At 43.2% G+C, this 24618-nt stretch overlaps 2 protein-coding genes across 6 annotated transcripts in view; both read right to left on the minus strand.

Moving 5' to 3' along the window:
- Positions 1–11165: 11165 nt before the first annotated feature.
- eif2s1a (eukaryotic translation initiation factor 2, subunit 1 alpha a) lies at positions 11166–15399 on the minus strand. Of its 4 annotated transcripts, none has more exons than XR_014609999.1 (9): positions 15246–15399; positions 14477–14725; positions 14294–14373; positions 13889–14040; positions 13518–13624; positions 13291–13388; positions 12929–13072; positions 12159–12343; positions 11166–12045 (listed from the first exon to the last, which is right to left on the minus strand). XR_014609999.1 is itself a non-coding variant. In XM_084143675.1 (8 exons), exons 2-8 carry the CDS (start codon positions 14715–14717, stop codon positions 12218–12220), a joined length of 948 nt encoding a protein of 315 aa, XP_083999801.1. In that variant the 5' UTR covers positions 14718–14725; positions 15246–15399; the 3' UTR covers positions 11167–12217. The 4 variants fall into 4 exon arrangements, 1 of the variants encoding a protein (XP_083999801.1); XR_014610000.1 differs by having other exon boundaries at positions 11191–12045; positions 12166–12343; XR_014610001.1 differs by having other exon boundaries at positions 11191–12045; positions 12144–12343; positions 15246–15398.
- A 3156-nt stretch (positions 15400–18555) lies between these two features.
- The window catches only part of LOC311102895 (protein PALS1-like), a 63270-nt gene continuing 57207 nt past the window's right edge, over positions 18556–24618 (minus strand). For both annotated transcript variants that reach the window (XM_084144364.1, XM_084144363.1), the window contains 4 exons: positions 22172–22339; positions 20646–20848; positions 20211–20321; positions 18556–19892 (listed from right to left, as the gene is read on the minus strand). In XM_084144364.1, coding sequence (XP_084000490.1) covers positions 19716–19892; positions 20211–20321; positions 20646–20848; positions 22172–22339 — 659 coding nt within the window. In that variant the 3' untranslated portion in view covers positions 18556–19715. The remainder of the gene's footprint in view (positions 19893–20210; positions 20322–20645; positions 20849–22171; positions 22340–24618) is intronic.

The following is a 24618-nucleotide window of genomic DNA, read 5'->3' on the forward strand; positions in this document are numbered from 1 at the left end:
TCTGGTGCAACCAATTACCTTCAGAAGTCACATAATTAGTTAAATAAAGTTCACCTGTGTGCAATCTAAGTGTCACATGATCTGTCACATGATCTCAGTATATATACACCTGTTCTGAAAGGCCCCAGAGTCTGCAACACCACTAAGCAAGCGGCACCATGAAGACCAAGGAGCTCTTCAAACAGGTCAGGGAGAAAGTTGTGGAGAAGTACAGATCAGGGTTGGGTTATAAAAAAATATCTGAAACTTTGAACATCCCACGGAGCACCATTAAATCCATTATTAAAAACTGGAAAGAATATGGCACCACACAAACCTGCCAAAAGAGGGCTGCCCACCAAAACTCACAGACCAGGCAAGGAGGGCATTAATCAGAGAGGCAACAACGAGACCAAAGATAACCCTGAAGGAGCTGCAAAGCTCCACAGTGGAGATTGGAGTATCTGTCCATAGGACCCTTTTAAGCCATACACTCCACAGAGCTGGGCTTTACGGAAGAGTGGCCAGAAAAAAGCCATTGCTTAAAGAAAAAAATAAGCAAACACGTTTGGTGTTCACCAAAAGGCATGTGGGAGACTCCCCAAACATATAGAAGAAGGTACTCTGGTCAGATGAGACTAAAATTGAGCTTTTTTGCCATCAAGGAAAACGCTATGTCTGGCGCAAACCCAACACCTCTCATCACCCCGAGAACACCATCCACACAGTGAAGCATGGTGGTGGCAGCATCATGCTGTGGGGATGTTTTTCATCAGCAGGGACTGGGAAACTGGTCAGAATTGAAGGAATGATGGATGCTGCTAAATACAGGGAAATTCTTGAGGGAAACCTGTTTCAGTCTTCCAGAGATTTGAGACTGGGACGGAGGTTCACCTTCCAGCAGGACAATGACCGTAAGCATACTGCTAAAGCAACACTTGAGTGCTGTAAGTCGCTCTGGATAAGAGCGTCTGCTAAATGACTAAAATGTAAATGTAAATGTTTAAGGGGAAACATTTAAATGTCTTGGAATGGCCTAGTCAAAGCCCAGACCTCAATCCAATTGAAAATCTGTGGTATGACTTAAAGATTGCTGTACACCAGCGGAAGTCATCCAACTTGAAGGAGCTGGAGCAGTTTTGCTTTTTTTGTCTTATTTCTTGTTTGTTTCACCCCCCCAAAAAATGTGCATCTTCAAAGTGGTAGGCATGTTGTGTAAATCCAATGATACAAACCTCCCAAAAATCAATTTTAATTCCAGGTTGTAAGGCAACAAAATAGGAAAAATGCCAAGAGGGGTAACTACTTTCGCAAGCCACTGTATGGCAGAGTGCTGAGTAGGTACATGTTATCGGGTAACCGGACCATCGTTCATCATGTGGAGTGTGGTGATTTGTGGATTACCTCCTTCCTATAGGCTGACTCGTTGTTGTTGGTTATCAGGCCTATAACGGTGGTGTCGTCAGAAACTGACACGTACCTTAACCTGAACCGTAACCTAATTTTAACCAGGGGTTGGAACCAAAATTATTTTCTAATCGTTTCGTTCTGAACAGAATAAAAACATTTTTTGTTCTGTTCCACTGTTCCGACAAGCAAAATAAAGTTCTGAACCGGTTCGAATCCCCAATAAGTAACGGTTTATATTGTTCCTTTCTGTTCCTCTTTAACCCTCTGAAACTATATATTTTTAAACATTTACCCTCAACATTAAATTATTTCACCAATCAGAGCGGCTAGAACAGGTTGCTATGGAGCGGGTAAGCGATTTAATTTGTATAGGAAAGTCGTTAAGAGCGAATTGTATTTTGCTGTAACACCTTGGTTTAATCATAACGAAAGACAAACACACACTGTGCTGCCAGTAACAGTGTAGGGCGCGAAATGCAACTGACAGTTTGCGCGTAAGGCGAGAGCGAGAGAGGATGGAGGAAGCTTGCCTTGAAGAGCTGGACATCTTGTTATGACATGCATTATCTGAATTAGGCCCACAGAATTGTACCTTTGTAGGAGCGGCTTCTATGGAGGAACTTTGAATGTCTTTGTACTTCCGAGTTGGTTTAACGTTGGACCAGAGCAAACGTTAGCTAGCTAGCCAACAAGCTTGTGTGTGCAGAGCAGCACCAGAATTGAAAACGTCTTACCTTTTAGAAGTTAATAAATCATATGTGAAACATGATAACTATGGTATCCTTAACTATAGAAAGTTAATCCATTATTTTAAACATCTCTCCCTAATTTTGGAATCATGCTTGTAACGTCATCAGTAGGCTACAGTAACCTATGCTTCAGAAGGGAAGGGCAGATAGCCTTCACACACGCACACCCACTAGCAAAGATTTCCAGCTGGCAGGCAGATGCTGGAATACATTTCTGAGTGACAGAGTGAGGGCTTTGCATAGGCGCTTTGTTGCTATTTTTTGTGGGACTGGGATAAAATGCCCGGAACGTAAAATAATGTTATTAACGGTTCCCATGGTTTTAAAAATAACGGTTCTGTTCTGGAAAAGTATAGATCACTTTCATTTTTGGTTCTGTTCCTCAAATAATTTCATGCTTTCTGGTTTTCCGTTCAGTTCCCTGAACAGGTTCCAACCCTTGATTGTAACAAATCTGGAAATTAAATATCTGTTTGCGAGTCTACTGCTATGTCCCCTTAGTTTTTCCTGTTTATCGCTGATAGGTGTTCCTATGTAGCGTTCCACTGTGTAATGGGTTACTACAGTCATATACAGTGGGGGAAAAAAGTATTTAGTCAGCCATCAATTGTGCAAGTCCTCCCACTTAAAAATATGAGAGAGGCCTGTAATTTTCATCATAGGTACACGTCAACTATGACAGACAAAATGAGAAAAAAAAATCCATAAAATCACATTGTAGGTTTTTGAATGATTTTATTTGGAAATTATGGTGGAAAATAAGTATTTGGTCAATAACAAAAGTTTCTCAATACTTTGTTATATACCCTTTGTTGGCAATGACACAGGTCAAACGTTTTCTGTAAGTCTTCACAAGGTTTGTTGCTGGTATTTTGGCCCATTCCTCCATGCAGATCTCCTCTAGAGCAGTGATGTTTTGGGGCTGTCGCTGGGCAACACAGACTTTCAACTCCCTCCAAAGATTTTCTATGGGGTTGAGATCTGGAGACTGGCTAGGCCACTCCAGGACCTTGAAATGCTTCTTACGAAGCCACTCCTTCGTTTCCCGGGCGGTGTGTTTGGGATCATTGTCATGCTGAAAGACCCAGCCACGTTTTATCTTCAATGCCCTTGCTGATGGAAGGAGGTTTTCACTCAAAATCTCATGATACATGGCCCCATTCATTCTTTCCTTTACACGGATCAGTCGTCCTGGTCCCTTTGCAGAAAAACAGCCCCAAAGCATGATGTTTCCACCCCCATGCTTCACAGTAGGTATGGTGTTCTTTGGAAGCAACTCAGCATTCTTTGTCCTCCAAACACGACGAGTTGAGTATTTACCAAAAAGTTATATTTTGGTTTCATCTGACCATATGACATTCTCCTAATCCTCTTCTGGATCATCCAAATGCACTCTAGCAAACTTCAGACGGGCCTGGACATGTACTGGCTTAAGCAGGGGGACACGTCTGGCACTGCAGGATTTGAGTCCCCGGCGGCGTAGTGTGTTACTGATGGTAGGCTTTGTTACTTTGGTCCCAGCTCTCTGCAGATCATTCACTAGGTCCCCCCGTGTGGTTCTGGGATTTTGCTCACCGTTCTTGTGATCATTTTGACCCCACGGGGTGAGATATTGCGTGGAGCCCCAGATCGAGGGACATTATCAGTGGTCTTGTATGTCTTCCATTTCCTAATAATTGCTCCCACAGTTGATTTCTTCAAACCAAGCTGCTTACCTATTGCAGATTCAGTCTTCCCAGCCTGGTGCAGGTCTACAATTTTGTTTCTGGTGTCCTTTGACAGCTCTTTGGTCTTGGCCATAGTGGAGTTTGGAGAGTGACTGTTTGAGGTTGTGGACAGGTGTCTTTTATACTGATAACAAGTTCAAAAAGGTGCCATTAATACAGGTAACAAGTGGAGGACAGAGGAGCCTCTTAAAGAAGGAGTTACAGGTCTGTGAGAGCCAGAAATCTTGCTTGTTTGTAGGTGACCAAATACTTATTTTCCACCATAATTTGCAAATAAATTCATAAAAAATCCTACAATGTGATTTTCTGGATTTTTTTTCCTCAATTTGTCTGTCATAGTTGACGTGTACCTATGATGAAAATTACAGGCCTCTCTCATCTTTTTAAGTGGGAAAACTTGCACAATTGGTGGCTGACTAAATACTTTTTTCCCCCACTGTATACTGTATGAGTACTGTGTGTTTCCTTTATGGATTCTTCCCTGACTACAATACTCCTACAGGCCTGAGATATTATGTGATACTACCTACCAGTGTATAATGTAGGAGTATCTGACAAATTCCCAAAGGCAAGAAATCTTGGTCTAAAAATGTTTCTCAGTTTGCATTTTCTTTTTAAAAAACAGCAGCAACCAATAAAACTCACTCGGAGCATATGTCCTTTAATTCCTACCTTTTCTAGTTTATTTCAATCTTTCCCAAAAAGAATTGATAATAGGACCCACATTTGAAAATGGCAGTAATCTGAACAATAAAAAAATATACATATCAAAGGTTAAAATATTTAAAAAAGGAACATACTGGTACAAATATCAAACACACTAGATACCGATACCAGACTGTACAATGAAGTCCTACTCGTCTACCAACTCCTGTCCCATGGTGGGGGTCCGGGTGGTGGACGGAGAGACTGTGGGCTTGCGTCTCGAGGAAGATTTTGACGCCACTCTTGGTCGGCAGTTTTGACACCGCTCATGGTTGACATGTGTCATGACTGTCCACGAGAATCCAAATAGGTCAGATCAGGTTTGCAATGAATAATTTCAATCAGACCCCTCTCACCCGTAGAGGGGGAAGGAAAGCACTAGTGGGGATTAACAACTCACGTCCTGATGTAAATCAAGGGAGAAGATACAGGCTCTCCCTCTCAAGACTCACCAAAGGAATGTTCTTTGTTTCAACATACTTTTTTCCAGCTGAAACTAACACGTTCAAAAGCGAATACTGGAACAATATTTCTAATGTAGAACGTGGGGAACGGTCAGAGGCTATCTATAAGACACAAAGGTAATTTTGTTTGTTATTTTGTGATGTCATAAAAAATGGTATAAAGGAAATACTGTAACTTGGACAGTATACCCACTACATATATGAGGTCTCCATATTACGCCTTGTGCATGTAATATGACAAATTATTAAAGTGTTTTTGTTAAGGTAGGGATGTGATGACTCCTGAGTGGCGCAGTGGTCTAAGGCACTGCATCGCAGTGCTAACTGTGCCACTAGAGATCCTGGTTCGAATCCAGGCTCTGTCGCAGCCGGCCGCGACCGGGAGACTCATGGGCGGCGCACAATTGGCCCAGCGTCGTCCAGGGTAGGGGAGGGAATGGCCGGCAGGGATGTAGCTCAGTTGATAGAGCATGGCGTTTGCAACGCCAGGGTTGTGGGTTCGATTCCCAAGGGGGGCCAGTATAAAAAAATATATATATGTATTCACTAACTGTAAGTCGCTCTGGATAAGAGCGTCTGCTAAATGACTAAAATGTAAAATGTAAATTTGAGAAGCTATAAGAGATCATTGTTTTCCATGAACTTTGCACAGTGAGTAGTCACCGCCCCGGAGTGAGGTCAGGGAGTGTGTCAGCCTACAGGAACCACCCCTTTCGAGCAGAATGTATAAATGATGGGTTACGAATTAACGAGAACAGAAAAGCGTGAAGCGGCAGCAATACGTTTAAAATGGTTTGAACTTTGAATCTCAACACAAGGTGAAGACGATAAACTCACCTACCAGACAATCACTGGTACGGCTGATTAGCGGTCGTAAGTAAAGTATCTTTGAAAGCAAATTTAAGTAGGACCTTCCTGTTACTCTGCTCAAACCAGCGTATTACGCTACTCTCATCACCCCACTGGGGAACCATCGATACGGCTGTCTAGCCTATCTTCAAAGAAGCATCTTTAAGAGCGAATGGAAGGAAAATCAACTCTGTAGTTCTGTTCAGGACTACACGACAAGTCACCGGATACAGGACAACTACGAAGAAGGACAACAGGAGAAGAGTTGTTGGAACCATTTTGGACAATCAAAGCTTTACAATTTGTGTAGTACTGAATCATAAGTAAGGCTCAGGTTTTTGCAGATGTAAGGTTACGACTGTTCAGAATGATGATATGATACGAGGTTATAATTAATAAGTTGACTGTTTATAGATGTGATTGGTAAAGACCTTTTAGAGTTTAATTTGGCAGATGGTAACTCTTTAAAGAACACCTCTCGTGGTGCCCCAGATCCTAATGAGTTAATTGTTACATGATTGTGGTCCTCTGTAGCTCAGCTGGTAGAGCACGGCGCTTGTAACGCCAAGGTAGTGGGTTCGATCCCCGGGACCACCCATACACAAAAATGTATGCACGCATGACTGTAAGTCGCTTTGGATAAAAGCGTCTGCTAAATGGCATATATATATATATATTAATTTAATCGGGTGACAATTAAACATTGTTATTTATCTAATTAACGAACTGTCTTCAGATTAATGTTAATGTCAAGTCACGACACATAGCAACCCTGTTGTATTTGAGCAGGAAAGCCTTAGAGCAGTAGGCCTCCCAGGATGATGGCTGACATGTTGTTGATGAGGTATTGGGCTGGGAACCACTCCCAGGAAAATAATGTTATTAACTGGTTCCCATGCTTTTAAAATAACGGTTCTGTTCCGGAACAGTATATCACTTTCGTTTTCGGTTCGGGTTCCTCAAATAATGGCTGACATGTTGAGGAGGTATTTGGTTGGGAACGCCTCCCAAGATGATTGCTGCCATGTTGTTTATGAGGTATTTGGTTGGGAACGCCTCCCAAGATGATTGCTGCCATGTTGTTTATGAGGTATTTGGTTGGGAACGTCTCCCAGGATGATGGCTGACATGTTGTTCATGAGGTATTGGGTCGGGAACATCTCCCAGGATGATGGCTGACATGTTGTTCATGAGGTATTGGGTCGGGAACATCTCCCAGGATGATGGCTGACATGTTGTTCATGAGGTATTGGGGTGGGAAAGTCTCCCAGGATGATGGTGTAGTGTATGAAGAATTATGACTTTGCTAATGTTTTCAAGTGGAACCTGAGAGGCAGGGTCGTACTCTCCGAATGTTGTAGAGCATGAACCTACAGGATCGGGTCACCGCCTTGATGTTAGCGGAGAACGACAGGGTGTTGTCCAGGGTCACGCCAAGGCTCTTCGCACTCTGGGAGGAGGACACAACAGAGTTGTCAACCGTGATGGCGAGATCATGGAACAGGCAGTCCTTCCCCGGGAGGAAGAGCAGCTCCGTCTTGCCAAGGTTCAGCTTGAGGTGGTGATCCGTCATCCATACTGATATGTCTGCCAGACATGCAGAGATGCGATTCGCCACCTGGTTATCAGAAGGGGGAAAGGAGAAGATTAGTTGTGTATCGTCAGCGTAGCAATGATAGGAGAGGCCATGTGAGGATATGACAGAGCCAAGTGACTTGGTGTATAGCGAGAATAAGAGAGGGCCTAGAACTGAGCCCTGGGGGACACCAGTGGTGAGAGCACGTGGTGCGGAGACAGCTTCTCGCCACGCCACTTGGTAGGAGCGACCGGTCAGGTAGGACGCAATCCAAGAGTGAGCCGCGCCGGAGATGCCCAGCTCGGAGAGGGTGGAGAGGAGGATCTGATGGTTCACAGTATCAAAGGCAGCAGACAGGTCTAGAAGGACAAGAGCAGAGGAGAGAGACTTTGCTTTAGCAGTGTGGAGAGCCTCCGTGACACAGAGAAGAGCAGTCTCAGTTGAATGACCAGTCTTGAAACCTGACTGGTTTGGATCAAGAAGGTCATTCTGAGAGAGATAGCAAGAGAGTTGGCTAAAGACGGCACGCTCAATAGTTTTGTAGAGAAAAGAAAGAAGGGATACTGGTCTGTAGTTGTTGACATCAGAGGGATCGAGTGTTGGTTTTTGAGAAGGGGTGCAACTCTCGCTCTCTTGAAGACGGAAGGGACATAGCCAGCGGTCAAGGATGAGTTGATCAGCGAGGTGAGGTAGGGGAGAAGGTCACCGGAGATGGTCTGGAGAAGAGAGGAGGGGATAGGGTCAAGCGGGCAGGTTGTTGGGCGGCCTGCAGTCACAAGTCGCAAGATTTTATCTGGAGAGAGAGGGGAGAAAGAAGTCAAAGCGTAGGGTAGGGCAGTGTGAGCAGGACCAGCAGTGTCATTTGACTTAACAAACGAGGATCGGATGTCGTCAACCTTCTTTTCAAAGTGGTTGACGAAGTCATCCACAGAGAGGGGGGGGGGGGGGGATTCAGCAGGGAGGAGAATGTGGCAAAGAGCTTCCTAGGGTTAGAGGCAGATGCTTGGAATTTAGAGTGGTAGAAAGTGGCCTTAGCAGCAGAAACAGATGAAGAAAACGTAGAGAGGAGGGAGTGAAAAGATGACAGGTCCGCAGGGAGTCTAGTTTTCTTCCAATTCCGCTCAGCTGCCCGGAGCTCTGTTCTGTGAGCTCGCAATGAGTCATCAAGCCACGGAGCTGGAGGGGAGGACCGAGCCGGCCGGGAGGATAGGGGACATAGAGAGTCAAAGGATGCAGAAAGGGAGGAGAGGAGGGTTGAGGAGGCAGAATCAGGAGATTGGAGGGAGAAGGATTGAGCAGAGGGAAGAGATGATAGGATGGAAGAGGAGAGAGTAGCGGGAGAGAGAGAGAGCGAAGGTTGCGACGGCGCATTACCATCTGTGTAGGGGCAGAGTGAGTAGTGTTGGAGGAGAGCGAGAGAGAAAAGGATACAAAGTAGTGGTCGGAGACATGGAGGGGAGTTGCAGTGAGATTAGTAGAAGAACAGCATCTAGTAAAGATGAGGTCAAGCGTATTGCCTGCCTTGTGAGTAGGGGGGGACGGTGAGAAGGTGAGGTCAAAAGAGGAGAGGAGTGGAAAGAAGGAGGCAGAGAGAAATGAGTCAAATGTAGACGTAGGGAGGTTGAAATCCCCCAGAACTGTGAGGGGTGAGCCATCCTCAGGAAAGGAACTTATCAAGGCGTCAAGCTCATTGATGAACTCTCCAAGGGAACCTGGAGGGCGATAGATGACAAGGATATTAAGCTTAAATGGGCTAGTGACTGTGACAGCATGGAATTCAAATGAGGAGATAGACAGATGGGTTAGGGGAAAAATTGAGAATGTCCACTTGGGAGAGATGAGGATTCCTGTGCCACCACCCCGCTGACCAGATGCTCTCGGGGTATGCGAGAACACATGGTCAGACGAGGAGAGAGCAGTAGGAGTAGCAGTGTTTTCAGTGGTAATCCATGTTTCCGTCAGCGCCAAGAAGTCGAGGGACTGGAGGGTAGCATAGGCTGGGATGAACTCTGCCTTGTTGGCAGCAGAACGGCAGTTCCAGAGGCTGCCTGAGACCTGGAACTCCAGGTGGGTGGTGCGTGCAGGGACCACCAGGTTAGAGAGGCAGCAGCCACGCGGTGTGAGGCGTTTGTGTAGCCTGTGCGGAGAGGAGAGAACAGGGATAGGCAGAGGCATAGTTGACAGGCTGCAGCAAATGGCTACAATAATGCAGAGGAGATCGGAATGAAATGAACTAAACATCTGGGAAAGGAGAGAGCGGGGCCTCCCTCAGCACAACTCCCAAATATAACTCTCCCAACTTCCACCTCAGAAACTATAATTGTTGTAAACTACAGCGGTTCAATGTTTCTAGGAATAGACTAACTTAGTTTATTCAGCTAGCTAACTAGGTGCAGTATTATTCCGTGAAAATCGTCCGGGCATCAAGTCATACGACGCCACAGCCAGCTAGCATGCCGGACTCCAGCAACACGGTTTAGCGCCAATACTCGGCCACAACAAACCACCAGTGTATCAACACGCAAGCAGATTGTTCGTGTCCGTGTCTAACGTTGTGGGTTAGTCCCGACAGCTTGAGCGAGTCCGTCGTCAACTTACTCAGCCAGTTAGTTAGTTAGAATAGTTAGCAAACTAGCTAGCCATTGCTTTCAGACAAAGAAGAACCCCTCCTTTCACGGCACGAACACACAGAGAGCCAAACTAACGTTAACTAGTCACCCATGTCCCGAATTCCTTGAGCAACTCGGGCTATCAATATGTAAAAAACAAAACACAAATGTAGGTTATGACTTACCCCTAGCAGCTACTGTTAGCTAGCCAAGTGCAAAGCTAGCCACTGAATTGACTCAGCCAGTTCGCGTCTGTTCGCTCGGTCGTTCCAGCTATTGTTTACTAGTAGCTATCCAGGTAGCAACAAGCTAGCTAATATTTCAAGCACAGTAGCCACTTGCTACCTAACGTTAACGGTTCAGACAATGAGGTTGGAAAACAGCTGAATGGTAGGCAATTATTGTATGTAATTATTGTAGGCAGCCAGCTGGCGTAATTACAGGCACTCTCAGGTGTGAAATAACTATACCGTTGCTAATAGCTACTCGCCAGCTAGTCCAGGTGGTGGGTTAGCTAGCTAGCTTCGTGCTACGCTGGGCACAGCCGAATACAATACTAACCTACAATAATTACATACAACAACCCACAATAACTACCTACAATACCTAACTACAATCTAAATACATAGTTTAAGCCTTACTCGACAAAGCCCAAGCTATGTATAAAGCCAAGCTTACCCGACGCCAAGCTTACCCGACATTACTGGTGCAGCAGTGCAGTGCTGCGTAGAGCTTCCTATTGGTTGACAGTCCCGTGTAGCTCAGTTGGTAGAGCATGGCGTTTGCAACGCCAGGGTTGTGGGTTCGTTTCCCACGGGGGACCAGTATGAAAAAAAAATGGAAAAAGATGTATGCACTCATTAACTGTAATTCGCTCTGTATAAGAGCGTCTGCTAAATGACAAAAATGTAAAAATTCTGATACTTCCCAAGTGGGAAACTCAAGTAAGCAAGTACCCGACATGACGTGACCGCGGCAACTACCACGGATTGCTAACAATAAATTATTGGATTTGTAGTGCAGACAAACTACAACTGCATCTCACATTTCATTTAGGTGGATGCGTCACTTTCAATCACTTCTAACCTGACAAGATAACACAAAATATTAATTTATTTGTTTAATGTTATGTGAAGAATGTAGCCCTGTAAACATATAAATGAACCCAGAATGCACCCTTAAAATAGCCTTACAAATGCACCCTTATAATGATCCATGTAAGTCCAGGGTGAGCATCATACTTTTCCATTTCCTTCCAACTCTTCACAAATACCAGAAAGCCATTGTCCTTACATGGAGTTGGGGAGAAAGACAACGCCACTTTCAAAACGCCTCATTCCTAAAATATTTCCTTATTTGCTTGCTATGCAAATCTAAAAACAAATGATATTCCCTGAATCTATCCTCGAGTGAAACTACTCACCCTACCTTGTCTCATCCTGTATGTGTAACAAAGAGTTGGCTACAGAACATTAAGTATGGGACCAAGTTACTGCCCCACTAATCTCAGTTAACCCAGAACAAAAATCTTGAGTAATTTGGTCAGATGTTCATGTTTACATAGTCAGTCCACAAGAGATTAACACCCCACCAAACCAAACCTGGTCCCATTCTATCCTGTATCCTCACTTCCACACACAGAGGAGTTGGCTACAGCACAAACAGAATGGACAAGCAGGCTAACCCTAACCCAACCGACCACATCCGTTCACCTTTGGGACGCAATTCAAACAGCTAGGGTTCAGTGATAATATTAGTGTTTATTTTGTCCATTGGGAGAATGACAGGGGCTTTTCCCAGCTATGTGTTTGGCAGTATGATAGTCAGCACCTGTAGCTGTCTCTCTGTCTCAGTCTTCCTGAGGGTCCCTGGTACTGATCAACAGAGGCTCGTGTTCAGTTGGAGAGACGTTCTAGAATGCCCGATTTTTGATTTGAAATTAAAGTTTGTTGAATGAAACATCTCAAAGTAGGATTGCTGATCTAGGATCAGTTTAGCCTTTTAAGATCATTATGAATAAGATAACATTGACATGGGGGAACTGATCCTGGATCAGCAATCCTACTCTGAGATGCTTTATTAATACGGACTCTGGACTGCGTATAATTGGTCTTGTCGTTGTATCCAATCCCTCTGTTTTTCATCTGGTTTAGTCCTCTGCCTTGGCCTCCATCTCTCCATCCTCGTCATCACCATCCACCTCGGCGTTCTCCCTCTCCAGTCGCTCCAGCTGGCGTGCCAGCTCTGTCTCATCTGTGTCTGTCACAACCTTCGCCTGGAAGGGAGGACAACACACAGGAAGAGATAAACAAATTGACATTAAAAGCACTATGTCCTGAACTTTCTTGCAGTTTTGTATGCTGTTTTAATGTGGTAAGTAAGATTTCCAATGTATTTATTACATACACTTGCGGCCAAATATATTGGCACCCTTGCACTTTTCTTAAATAATTTCTTCTCAAATAAGTTGAAATTGAAACAAGTACTAGCTCCGGGGTGCCAATAATTTTGTCCATGCCATTTGTCTTTATTTTCTCAATTTAAATTGTAAACTTAAGTTGGTTCTGCAATGTTGCAAATCCAATAACATGGTGTGGTGACCATTTTATTTATTTATTCTTCAAATGTCTACTTATTTTAGAATAAATAGGGAATTATTTAAGAAATGTGCAAGGGTAACAATATATTTGGCCACAGCTGTATGGCAGAGGTTTCAAGAAAGTTTACATGAAACCTCCACCACTCCACCCCAGCTTGGTCTTTTCCATTTTCCCTCTCTTCCTGTACTGTACCAAAAGACAGCAAAAATATTAATTTCAGATGCAATTTGGACAATAAAGTTGCATTATATTTCACTGACCTCCATCTGGATGTTGAAGACTCCTCTCTTCTCCTCCATCTTCTCTTTGATGGCAGCCATGGCCTGGTTGAGGACAGAGAGACCCTCAGTGCGCTCCAGTGTGGTGGTGGTCATGACGTAGCGTGGCGGTGCTATCAGATTAATCTGTCAGAGAGCCGAAGACACACACGGTTTTTGCTGTCATACAGCAAAAAAAATAAAAATATATATATATATATATAGACGTTTTCCCGGACACAGATTAAGCCCAGTCTTGGACTAGAAGTCACTTTCAATTAATGCTTTTTAGTCTAGGACTATCCTATGTTTAATCTGGGTTCGGAAAAACTGACTGCTGAGGGGTGTTTGTTGTTGTTATTTACCTTGATGGGCATGGTCTCTGTGGAGCAGCCTAGCCCCGCCCTCAACGCTTCTTTGACAGCATCAATGCCTTCGTAGCCGTAGCAGGCTACCTCAATGTCTGAGGGAGAGATGTGTTAGAATAAAAATCTTACTATCATGCTATATCAAAACGTATCAAGCTACTGCTGTGTATATGACGTACAAGTACCCAGGTAAGCTTTAGGTGTACTGTACACCGTGTATGTACCTGCCCTGATTTTGACAGCCTGTGGGGTGAGTCTTCTGTTGATGTTGTCAATGAGCACAGCCTTCTCCTCCTCTGTCAGGTCAAGACAATCTAAAATGGCTGGGTCCCTGTGGGCCAAAACAGACATATTAACACATAAAATCCTGGGAGTTCCAGTGCAATAGCCAAATAATATGTCTATTGGTGCCAGAGAAATTGATCTAGTCTAGAATTGTAACTAACAAGAGGAGACTTTTAAATCAATGGAACCATTTTCTTCCATTTCTAGTTACAGAACTTTTCTGTTTTCAATGCATTGGAACTAGGAATGGAAAATAATACTCAGCAAGAGAATCCCCTCCACCAACCCTGACCAGGATGTCAGTACTCACGCCACAGCCTGTTTGAAGACATCATAGGCTCCGTATCCAGGCCTCTTGTACTTCTCATCAAACACCCAGGCGGTGCGCGTGAACAGGCTCTCCAGCTGCTCCTCCTTAGTGTACTCCAGAACCTCAGCCACGTGCCTCAATATGCTGTACACCTGTCATTGTAATAACAGTAATAATACATTATATTTATATTGCGTTTTTCAAGGACCCAAAGTTGCTCATGACAGAAGTGACACAGGTCTAGGTTCACCTCCAGAAATATTGGAATATATAATTTGACAACACATCTAAGAGTACTTCAACCAGCCCTTCTGCATTTTCAGCCCAAGGCATAAGATGACATTGTACTAGCTGGTAGGGGTATTGCACTATGAACGTGGAGATGTGAGGACTTAGACAACATACAGTTTTGGATTTGGTGAATTTGTCTTCGCACTTGACTGCCTCCTCGGGTGAAACTCTTCTCTTGGACAGATCAATGTAGCCTAAAGAGAGAGAGAGAGCGAGCAGGGAAATGAACCATCAATCCTTGGGACCAGGTTACAAGACAACCTATCACATCCACATGGACACCATTCCTCCTCTCACCTTTCTCCTTGTCCACTCGGATGACGACCACACACTCGTTGCGTCCGATCCTGATGAGTTTGTTGATGGAGCGGATACGTCTGCGAGACAACTCGCTCAGCAGGATCATGCCTTCGATGTTGTTGTACTCTAATAGGCTAACGTAGGCGCCCATCTCTGCGATAGAGCGCACGTTGACCATCACCACATCTTCCACCTCTGGAAACCTGTGCTGGTAGAATCTACAGCTGAATGACGGCATTCTGCACTCTGTGTGGACAAGAGGAGATCACAAAGTATGTAGCAGAGGATAGTAGCTAGTTATTATATTCTCATTCTGCCAGTAGCCACGTCATCATGTTATCTCTGAGGTCTGGACCTTTATGGCACAGGCGGTAATGCTAGAAAGATGCAGATCATTATACAGCAAATTATCATAGACAGAGAACTTGTAGCTGAACTAGAAGCTAGCTCACTAACCGATGAGCATATGCTAACTTGTATGAAGATAACTAACTTGCTTGCTACTGTAGCTAGCAACCTTTGTTAATATAACATTGTCCGTAGCTAGCTGATTGGATTCTAGCTAACTAGAAAACAAAATATATATCCAGCTACAACAAATTCAATAATCTAGCTGAAAGTCCTTCAGAAGAGGATCAGCTGGATAGGACAGCCAGAGGGATATGCTAGCTAGCTAGCCAACGCCGCTTTGCTGAGTCTCATGCCTTGATCACCAGTCATTCATTCTTTCAGAACTTAATGACACTCAAACGTTATAACTACTCACCTTATAGCTACAGATCTAATATCCAAATCTTGATATTTAACTATTTGAATAGATCCTTATAAAAGAAGTTACATTAAACTGTAGTAATTTAAAAAAGTGACAATTTTAAAGATCAAATTCAACTATTTCATCAGCATGCGCGAACTTGCGATCTGACCCGGAAGCGCAACTGGAAACATGCATGCAAAAATAAAATACCATCGATATTTTTGCTAATAGTGTTCCCACTTAAATGAATAGTTTTCCATTTCGCCACAAAGTGTCACTCTGTGACAGTGTTTTGAAGCAAGTTCATAAATACTGGACATACTGGTAGATCACGTTGTTGACCACTTACATACAATATTACAAAATAAAAATGGCATGGAAATTGAGAAAATGTTAATGTCCTCCAGTGATTTTTGAACTTTTACTGTTGAAAAGCGATATCCCAAGTATAAATACAGTAAAAGTACACACACTAAAGGAAAAATTTCAAGGAGTAGGGCATTCAAGGATTTGGTCTGATGGTGACTGATGTCATCGGCCTCCCCCTTTGCTTGAGGAACAATAGAGGAGCAATAGAGAACGAAAGAGGAAAGCCCCCCATTGCTGAAGACATGAAAGAACCAACCACAATTTCTATCAATCTGGTCTTTAATTCACTTGAATAATTCCTACAAAAACAGATCTTCAGAAATAAAAGGGTGATTTTTAATAATACAGTAACCTTACATTCAATAATTCTACTTCCAGTTAACACCTCAATCTACACAAGGTATGTACTGCACAGACTGAACATTTAACATTTAAGTAATTTAGCAGACACTCTTATCCAGAGCGACTTACAGTTAGTGAGTGCATACATTTTCATACTGGCCCCCCGTGGGAAATGAACCCACAACCCTGGCGTTGCAAGCGCCATGCTCTACCAACTGAGCTACAGGGGACTGAAGGGATATCATAATGAATAATATTATATGGACAGGGAGGACCTGATCCTAGATCAGCACTCCTACTCAGACACTGAATAAAGCCATTTGTAGAAAACTCCTCTGACTATGGCATACATGACAGAAATAGTCAGAGGAGTTGGGTAGAACACAAACAGATCTGGGATCAGGCTTGTACTGAGCGGGTCCTGGAGGCAGTACCAGAGGAACTCTAGGTAAACCTCAGTTCTGGTTCCAGAAGCAATAGGGAGGGATGGAAGGGTGGCAGAGTGATCATTCTACAAGTGCATTACTCTGTACATAATACATCTATTTTTAACATTACAAATATATCAATGTCAAATATCTAGATACACCACGATATCATCAATAATAACCTAAATAAAAATGCTGTTATAATATGGGAAACAGTTCTTTGTTAAGACTGTTTGCCATTGTGTCTACTAGAGATAATACGTGCCTGCATTTCGGTGACAGTCCTGCCTCTGTGCACACGCACACGGAAATGCATGAAGACAATCACACACAGTCAGCATATCACAATCAATGGTGAGCTCCAACCCATGATCATACAAACACCACATGCAAAAACAAACATACAAACACAATTATTTGTAACTATTTCCCCCTGCATTTAGGCTTATCGGTTCGTTCAAGTTCATTTCACAGACCCATTTCAATAACAGCTCTGAAAACAAAAAGACCAAAAATGTAAGTCACACATTTAAAATATCTCCTGTGGTGAAAACCATTGGATTAAAAATACAGCATAGTTGGATCGTTCATAATAAATCTCAGTGAATTAGAAAATGCATCGATTTCAAACAAAGTATTGATAAAGTATTGATTATTAAGAGAATCCCACAAACAGTGGTGCTCAGATATTCTTTAGTGTTTTCTGTGAATACTGTTGGTTACATTCACTATGGTTACACTCCTACAAAGTAGCACATGAACTATGCATGATGAATACTGAGATAAAACAAAAGCTACCCCAGAGGGTTTAGTGTCACAACTTTTAAAACACCTCTATTAACCTTTCTTCATTATCATCACTGTTGGTTTAAATCCTGTGATTCTGGACAGGACAGTTATTTGTATTTAGTTATGACCAGGGGTGTATTCATTACGCCAATTCTGTTGCAAAAAGTTGTCTGTTGCAAAACATTTCGCAACAGAAACCATTTACTCCAAACGGAAAACGCTTTGGAACGAAAACAAGTTTATAGCGGACAGATTCAGGTAGGTCCCTCCCCGTTTAGTTCCATTTGCTTCAGTTTGGTTCTTAAACAGTAAACGGTTTCTGTTGCAAAACGTAATAAATACACCCCAGTAACGCTTGGGTAGAGGTGAGAGGTGGTGTTAGGGCTAGTTTATTATCCTCTAGTATGGAGCCAATCCAAGCCGAGCTCTACTGTACTGGCCTGGTTACGATCCACCATAGTTTCTGGAACCACGCTGGAAGGACAATGTGAAAAGAAAATATCCGAGCCAGCACAGAATTGGTTGGCACGATAGTTTGAAAAGGGTTTAAGGAAAGTAGATTAGAATGAGGCAGTGACTCTTAAGCATCTCTCAGATCTGTCTAATTATTATGTGATGTCAAAACACCAGTTAGATAAACCTCCAGCATTGTGCTGTGCTGTAGGGTAGTGCAGACCTGGGTTCAAATAGCATTTTAAATCTTTCAAATACTTTGAGGTTTTGTTTTCATCTACCTGAAGTTCCAGATGGGGGTAGGGTTTGCCCTTGCGGGACTATTCTATTGTTCAATAAAGCACAGCTAAATTATTTGAAATTATTGAAATAGTATTTGAACCCAGGGCTGCTGCAGTGGAAAGAGGCCAGATGCTGAGATAATGTAATCCTACACCTGGGTGTTATCACCTCACAGACAGTTTCATTAGGTGAACAAATCCCGTCCATGATGATCATGTAGTAGCCTAATCCCATTCCCTGCTGCTCTGTTAGAGATCAGCAGCACCTTGCTGCCAACACTCAAGACCTGTGGTTTTCAATCCTGGTCCTGGGGACCCAAAGGGGTGCACATTTTTGTTTTTGCCCTAGCACTACACACCTGATTCAAATCATCAACTCTTCACCAGGCTTTGATGATTTGAATCAGGTGTGTAGTGCTAGGGCAAAAACAGGATTGAGAACCAATGCTCAAGACTATGGCTGAGTGATGTCAGTTCGACATTAGTGAACACACACACGGACAGAGCATGGGTACAACAACCAGTGTGTGTGTAGTGTAGGAGAGCCAATCACTGACTGGATAATCATATGCCATAGATGGAAGCTATGGCTTCTTCTTCTCATCGTTGAAAACTTCTTTCAAATATAATATATTTACAATTATAAATAATGATCAAAAGCAGGATAGAAGCATTCATTATATTTCTGCCACAAGTGCCAAGTCTTTACATACTTCTTACCTGGAATGTGAATAGTTAATTTAGAGAAGAGAAATACAGCAACAACAAAACAAAAAAGGACAAATTATCAAAGCAATAATAATTCAATCATTCATTTCCCCAGGCATTCTCAGAAGTGAAGAGAAGAGCTGTCCAGCATCATATGTAGTGATAAGATTTGTAAATGTTTCATTCATCTTCAGCTTGTGTTGATTGAGGATCTTCCGCTAGTCTCACACAGTGATTCTGGTTGGAGAATGGAGTCAAGGCTAATGGTCAGGAGGTGTGTGCCTTTGTATTCGTATGCGTGTGTCAGGTAGGGCCCTAGAAAATCAGTTTTATTCTTTGTCTGATTCTGTTTAGTTTATCCCCAAAATCTGTTTTCTCCATTCAGTTTTTCCAGATTTCCGTTTCCCCTTGTTTTTTTTCAGATTTTCACTCTCAAAAATCACACTTTTTAAATAGAAAAACAACTAAATTGGATGTTCTAAAACCACATCAGGAGACCACTTTTGAGGTCTGGGAACATTTTTAGAAATGTTTATATCTGGGTGTAATTACCCTTTAATTCCAGTGCACACCTAGCAAGAGTCTGTTGTTTAGCTGTGTTTTTGTAGCTCACATTTGATGGCAGAGTTTGCAAAACAAATACCCACTGGATTGATGGAAATAATCATTATATCATTCTGCCAGGTAAGCATAGGCTACTTTGTAGTTAACATTTAATTGAGAAGGTTTTTGGGAAAGCCTTTCCGTCTACCTTTGGGAAAGCCTTTCCATCTACCAGAAGACTTTTCAATAGCATCATCGCTAACGGCAACAAAAAGTGGTAGACGCACGCACGGCACATACATAGACAGGGAATTATTTTTGCCTCTTCAGAAAGTTGCAGGAAATACGAATCACTGATGCATTCTGTTCATGTCTTATGATAAACTTAGGCAAATTAATACATTTTCAAAACATTTAGTTGATTCCCTACTAAGTTCAATAAATGTTAGAATATTGTTGAATTCCGTTTTAATGTATGGATTCTGTGATTCCGTCCACTTTCTGCGCATTGCAGATTTTATAGGGCTCTAGTCAGGTTAGCGTTGTGGTGTGTTATTTTGCCCCGGCCCTTAGCGTAGCCAGGAGGAGGGAACCCACTGTGGCTCAGTGTCCAGTTTGTTGATCAGCCTCAGCAGCTCCTGATAGGCCTTGTCCTGGTCTGTGTTCACGATGGCTGCATCAAACAGGTGGCCAAAGTTCTGCTCCATCTCACGGGCCTTCTCGATGATGTCACGCAGCTCCTCCAGCTGATGTAGAGAAAGGGTTGGGGATAAGAGAAGGAACACAGAGCATGTTTCACCAGGTTAGCTTGATGTTTTTCCTAGCCACTGTGCTTCTGCCTCTGCATTGCTTGCTCTTTGGGGTTTTATGCTGGGTATCTGCAAAGCACTTTGTGACAACTGCTGATGTAAAACAGGCTTTATAAAATACATTGGATTGATTGATGATGTCAGGAGCATGAGCTTAACCAAGGCTTAGTAAACCTTACTGACAAAAAGGACCCTTCGGGGCTTCAAAACGACTGAGAAAACAGACGATGATGTAGTGTTAGAAGGATTCAGTACCTTTGGGTTCTTGCTCTCTTTGGTCAGGAGCGCTCGCAACCGTTCTTGGGAGGGAGGAGCGATGAAGATAATGTAAGGCTTCAGATCCGAGCTACGCAGAGTCTTCAATGACTGGAGAGAGAGGAGGGAGAGAACTCCCAGTCAGACACGGCAGCAACACAATTATGCTCTTTTATCCTCCCTCTTCTTTTCCCTCTCTGTCTGGCCTCTCCGTCTGGCCTCCTCTCCCTCTCTGTATGGCCTCCTCTCCCTCTGGCCTCCTCTCCCTCTCTGTATGGCCTCTCCCTCTCTGTCTGGCCTCTCCGTCTGGCCTCCTCTCCCTCTCTGTATGGCCTCCTCTCCCTCTCTGTATGGCCTCCTCTCCCTCTCCGAACTCCCTCTCAACTCTCTATATTTTTTCCTCCCCCCCTCCTTCCCTCAGCCTCTCCCGCTCACCTGTGTGTGCAGACAGAGCAGGCAGATCTTGCCCGTGTTGATGAGTTGGCGGACAGAGTCGGTGCTGGTTCCGTACAGGTTCTTCTCAAACTCTCCTGACTCGATGAACTTCCCCGCGGTGGCGTCCATGTCAAAGGCCTGGCGGGAGACAAAGTGGTAGTCTCTCCCACTCACCTCCACATCACGCCTGTTCCGCGTCGTGTCTGGAATAAAAAAAAAAGAAAAGTGATCAACATTTCTATTGCTTCTAAAAAATAGATGTAAAAAATAACAGGACAGGGGAAGGGAAACAACAGACAATGACTGAAAATCATGTCTGGAATGAACACATATGACATAACAATGACAACATTCTCATCAACCAAATTCTATACCCTCTAAATGTCTTGAGGAATACTAACTCCCTACAGTACAAAGACATTCTCATTGTACATGTTTTAGGGGCATACCATCTGGTCAATCTTCACTACCTAGTACCCACTGTCTGACGTCAGATGGCGTTACTCCTACGCGATGCTCGTCCCTCAGCCGTCGCAGTACCTGACGTGAGTCAATGGCCTAGTACCTACTTAGATCAGCCTGATGACACAGTGATAAGTTCAAGAGAGTTTGAGGAAAATCTTCCGGAGCACTGAGGTGTGCAGTTCAAGGGGAAAGTTCACTTTTTTTTTTCTTCCTTTATTTGGTACTTTTAACCCCCTTTTTCTCGCCAATTTCGTGATATCCAATTGGTAGTTACAGTCTTGTCCCATCTCTGCAACTCCCCCACGGACTCGGAAAAGGCGAAGGTCGCGAGCCATGCGTCCTCCGAAACACAACCTTGCCAAGCCGCACTGCTTCTTGACACACTGCTCGCTTAACCCGGAAGCCAGCCGCACCAATGTGTCGGAGGAAACACCGTCCATCTGGCGACCGAAGTCAGCTTGCAGGCGCCCGGCCTGCCACAAGGAATCGTTAGTGCGTGATGGGACAAGGAAATCCCGGCTGGCCAAACCCTCCCCTAACCCGGACGATGCTGGACCAATTGTGTGCCGCCTCATGGGTCTCCCGATCACGGCCAGCTGTAACACAGCCTGGGATCGAACTCGGGGCTGTAGTGACGCCTCAAGCAGTGCGATGCAGTGCCTTAGACCGCTGCGCCACTCGGGAGGCCCCGGAAAGTTCACTCTAGAAAATGCACACCCACCCACCCACCCACTTTAAGTTAGACTCAGCATATATGACGTAGATGCAGAAAGTAAACGGCATTGTGGGTCAATTTCCACAACAACTTGTGTTAAAGCGCAAGGGTCAACTTCTTAGCTGTTTTGGTCCCCTACCTACCACACTAACAGCGTGAAGCCAACCCTTGCACATGAGCAGATACTGTGTGTGACCGTGTGAGAGCGAAGTCTTGCATCTCACTCATCTCAATATCTGCGTTGCTGCTCGTGGCAACGTCATTTTGCTGAGTCTACCTTTAAGTAAGCATTTCATTGTACTGTTTGTGCATGTGACAAATAAACGTTTATCAATTTGACACTTACGTGGGACAGCTCCCCCAAATCTGTCTGGCTGGCTGGACAGCAGTCTCTGTCTCAAGTCGTTCTGCCCACAGTTAGGAGGACCAATCAGGGCGATGGGCCGCTTTCGATTGGCTGGCTGGTGGTAGAGCGCCATCTCCTCATAGGTCAGGATCTCCTCACTGTCGTAGTCTGGGGAGGAGCAGAGAGACAGACGGAACAGGAACATGCCAGTTTTAGTTTCATATCAAACACTATTCCTATGTTGGGATCATGAGAGAGACTTGAGGCTGAGAAAGGCCTTTAGCTGAAACGTCAACATTTATCCCGTTCTTGTTATTTCTTCTACTATATATCTTGGGGTCATGCCAACCACAGTCCATTAAAGTGAAAATACTAACTTTCACAGTACATTGTCTTTTGGCTAAAGTGAGTGATCTCTCTTTCTCAGGCCTACAGCTACTAGGGCTATTGTTTAGCTGAGGTTAGAAAATAGTAACCCGGGGTATAAGAGATATGAGTAAAAGTCAATAGTGTGATGTTAAGAGAAGAGTAGGTGTGAATAACTTCACATGCATTAGCATTAAAACAAGCACAGGCAGCACATTCTAGAAACCAGGACTCATATTCACCAAGCGTTTCAGAGTAGTAGTGCTGATCTAGGATCAGGTCCTCCGTGTCCAATATAATCTCATACACTATGATCTAAAATACAAAACTGATCAGCACTCCTATGTTTATAAGGCATCTGTTTTTCTAAGGTTTAATACATTTGCAAAAATTTCTAAAAACCTGTTTTTGCTTCGTCATTATGGGGTATTGTGTGTAGATTGTAACAAAATGTGGAAAAAGGGAAGGGGTCTGAATACTTTCAGAATGCACTGTATAGGCTACTGCACATTACGCACAACAGAAAAACATAAAAGCCCATAGATGTAGTTAGCTATATGGTCTCTTGGGTAAATAAATGAGACTAGCTCCAGTAGGCTAATGTTTTTTGAGTGTGAACTGTATTACTGTATTGCATTATACTGTATTATATGGACTGGAATTACGCACATCGTTCAAACCATGATAAAGCAGAAGAGACATGCAATTCTGATGCAGCACATGCGGCCTACAAAGTTACAAATATAGGCTAGCAAATTTGATTTTAATTTTGAAATGTAATAGGGCCTATTTGTAGAATTAGTAGGCTGACGCATATATAGCCTACCTTTCATAATATTTCTCTATTGTTGCTTCATTCCTTCCTCGCTTTCAACAGTTAAATGAAATTCTAATGACATCCTTGAATAATATAGGACTATAAATAGATGCAGAAGGCTTTCACTTCGCTTCACGAAGATTGAATGGTTATGGGTCTGAATAAATAACTGCTATAGCCTACCGCCATCGCGCGTTCGCTCTTCTTTCAAACTACCCATGAGTTCTATTGGCTGCTGTATTTAACATTTAGCAAAAAAGAGCTTGCTTCCCTCTTCGAATAGCCTATTGGTATAAGAAATGCTAATAAAAAATTATGTCCAGCAAGCTAGTCTAGTCTAGCTTTTCCTGAATGGGACTCCAAGAGCTAAGCAGCATTTTTTAAGGAGAGGACAGCAGAGCACAGGTGTTTGCGTATTGTGCAACAGACAAAGGCTATAAGTTCTTTTTTTATATAGTAGATCAGCTTAATATTGCAGATAGATTGTAACTTCCATCAATATAATTGTCTGCATCACTTCCAATCCCCCATGTTTATATATATATATATATATATATATATATATATATATATATATATATATATATATATATATATATATATATATATATAAACATAAACATATATATATATACACATACATACACACACATATATATACAGTGAGGGAAAAAAGTATTTGATCCCCTGCTGATTTTGTACGTTTGCCCATTGACAAAGAAATGATCAGTCTATAATTTTAATGGTAGGTTTATTATAACTGTGAGAGACAGAATAACAACAACAAAAATCCAGAAAAATGCATGTCAAAAATGTTATGAATTGATTTGCATTTTAATGAGGGAAATAAGTATTTGACCCCCTCTCAATCAGAAAGATTTCTGGCTCCCAGGTCACTTTTATACAGGTAACGAGCTGAGATTAGGAGCACACTCTTAAAGGGAGTGCTCCTAATCTCAGTTTGTTACCTGTATAAAAGACACCTGTCCACAGAAGCAATCAATCAATCAGATTCCAAACTCTCCACCATGGCCAAGACCAAAGAGCTCTCCAAGGATGTCAGGGACAAGATTGTAGACCTACACAAGGCTGGAATGGGCTACAAGACCATCGGCAAGCAGCTTGGTGAGAAGGTGACAACAGTTGGTGCGATTATTCGCTAATGGAAGAAACACAAAATAACTGTCAATCTCCCTCGGCCTGGGGCTCCATGCAAGATCTCACCTCGTGGAGTTGCAATGATCATGAGAACGGTGAGGAATCA

This window comes from Coregonus lavaretus (genome assembly GCF_964263955.1).
Source record: "Coregonus lavaretus genome assembly, chromosome: 27".
Classification (NCBI taxonomy): Eukaryota; Metazoa; Chordata; class Actinopteri; order Salmoniformes; family Salmonidae; genus Coregonus; species Coregonus lavaretus.

Bases quoted from the DNA above. Each gene is read 5' to 3' on its own strand.
- eif2s1a (XM_084143675.1), bottom strand. From the start codon at position 14,717: ATGCCGTCATTCAGCTGTAGATTCTACCAGCACAGGTTTCCAGAGGTG. The intron at 14,374-14,476 runs GTGAGAGGAGGA...CTCTCTCTTTAG, and splicing joins CCGAGTGGACAAGGAGAAAG to GCTACATTGATCTGTCCAAG. The intron at 13,625-13,888 runs GTGAGTACTGAC...TTTGGCCCACAG, and splicing joins GTCTTCAAACAGGCTGTGGC to GGACCCAGCCATTTTAGATT.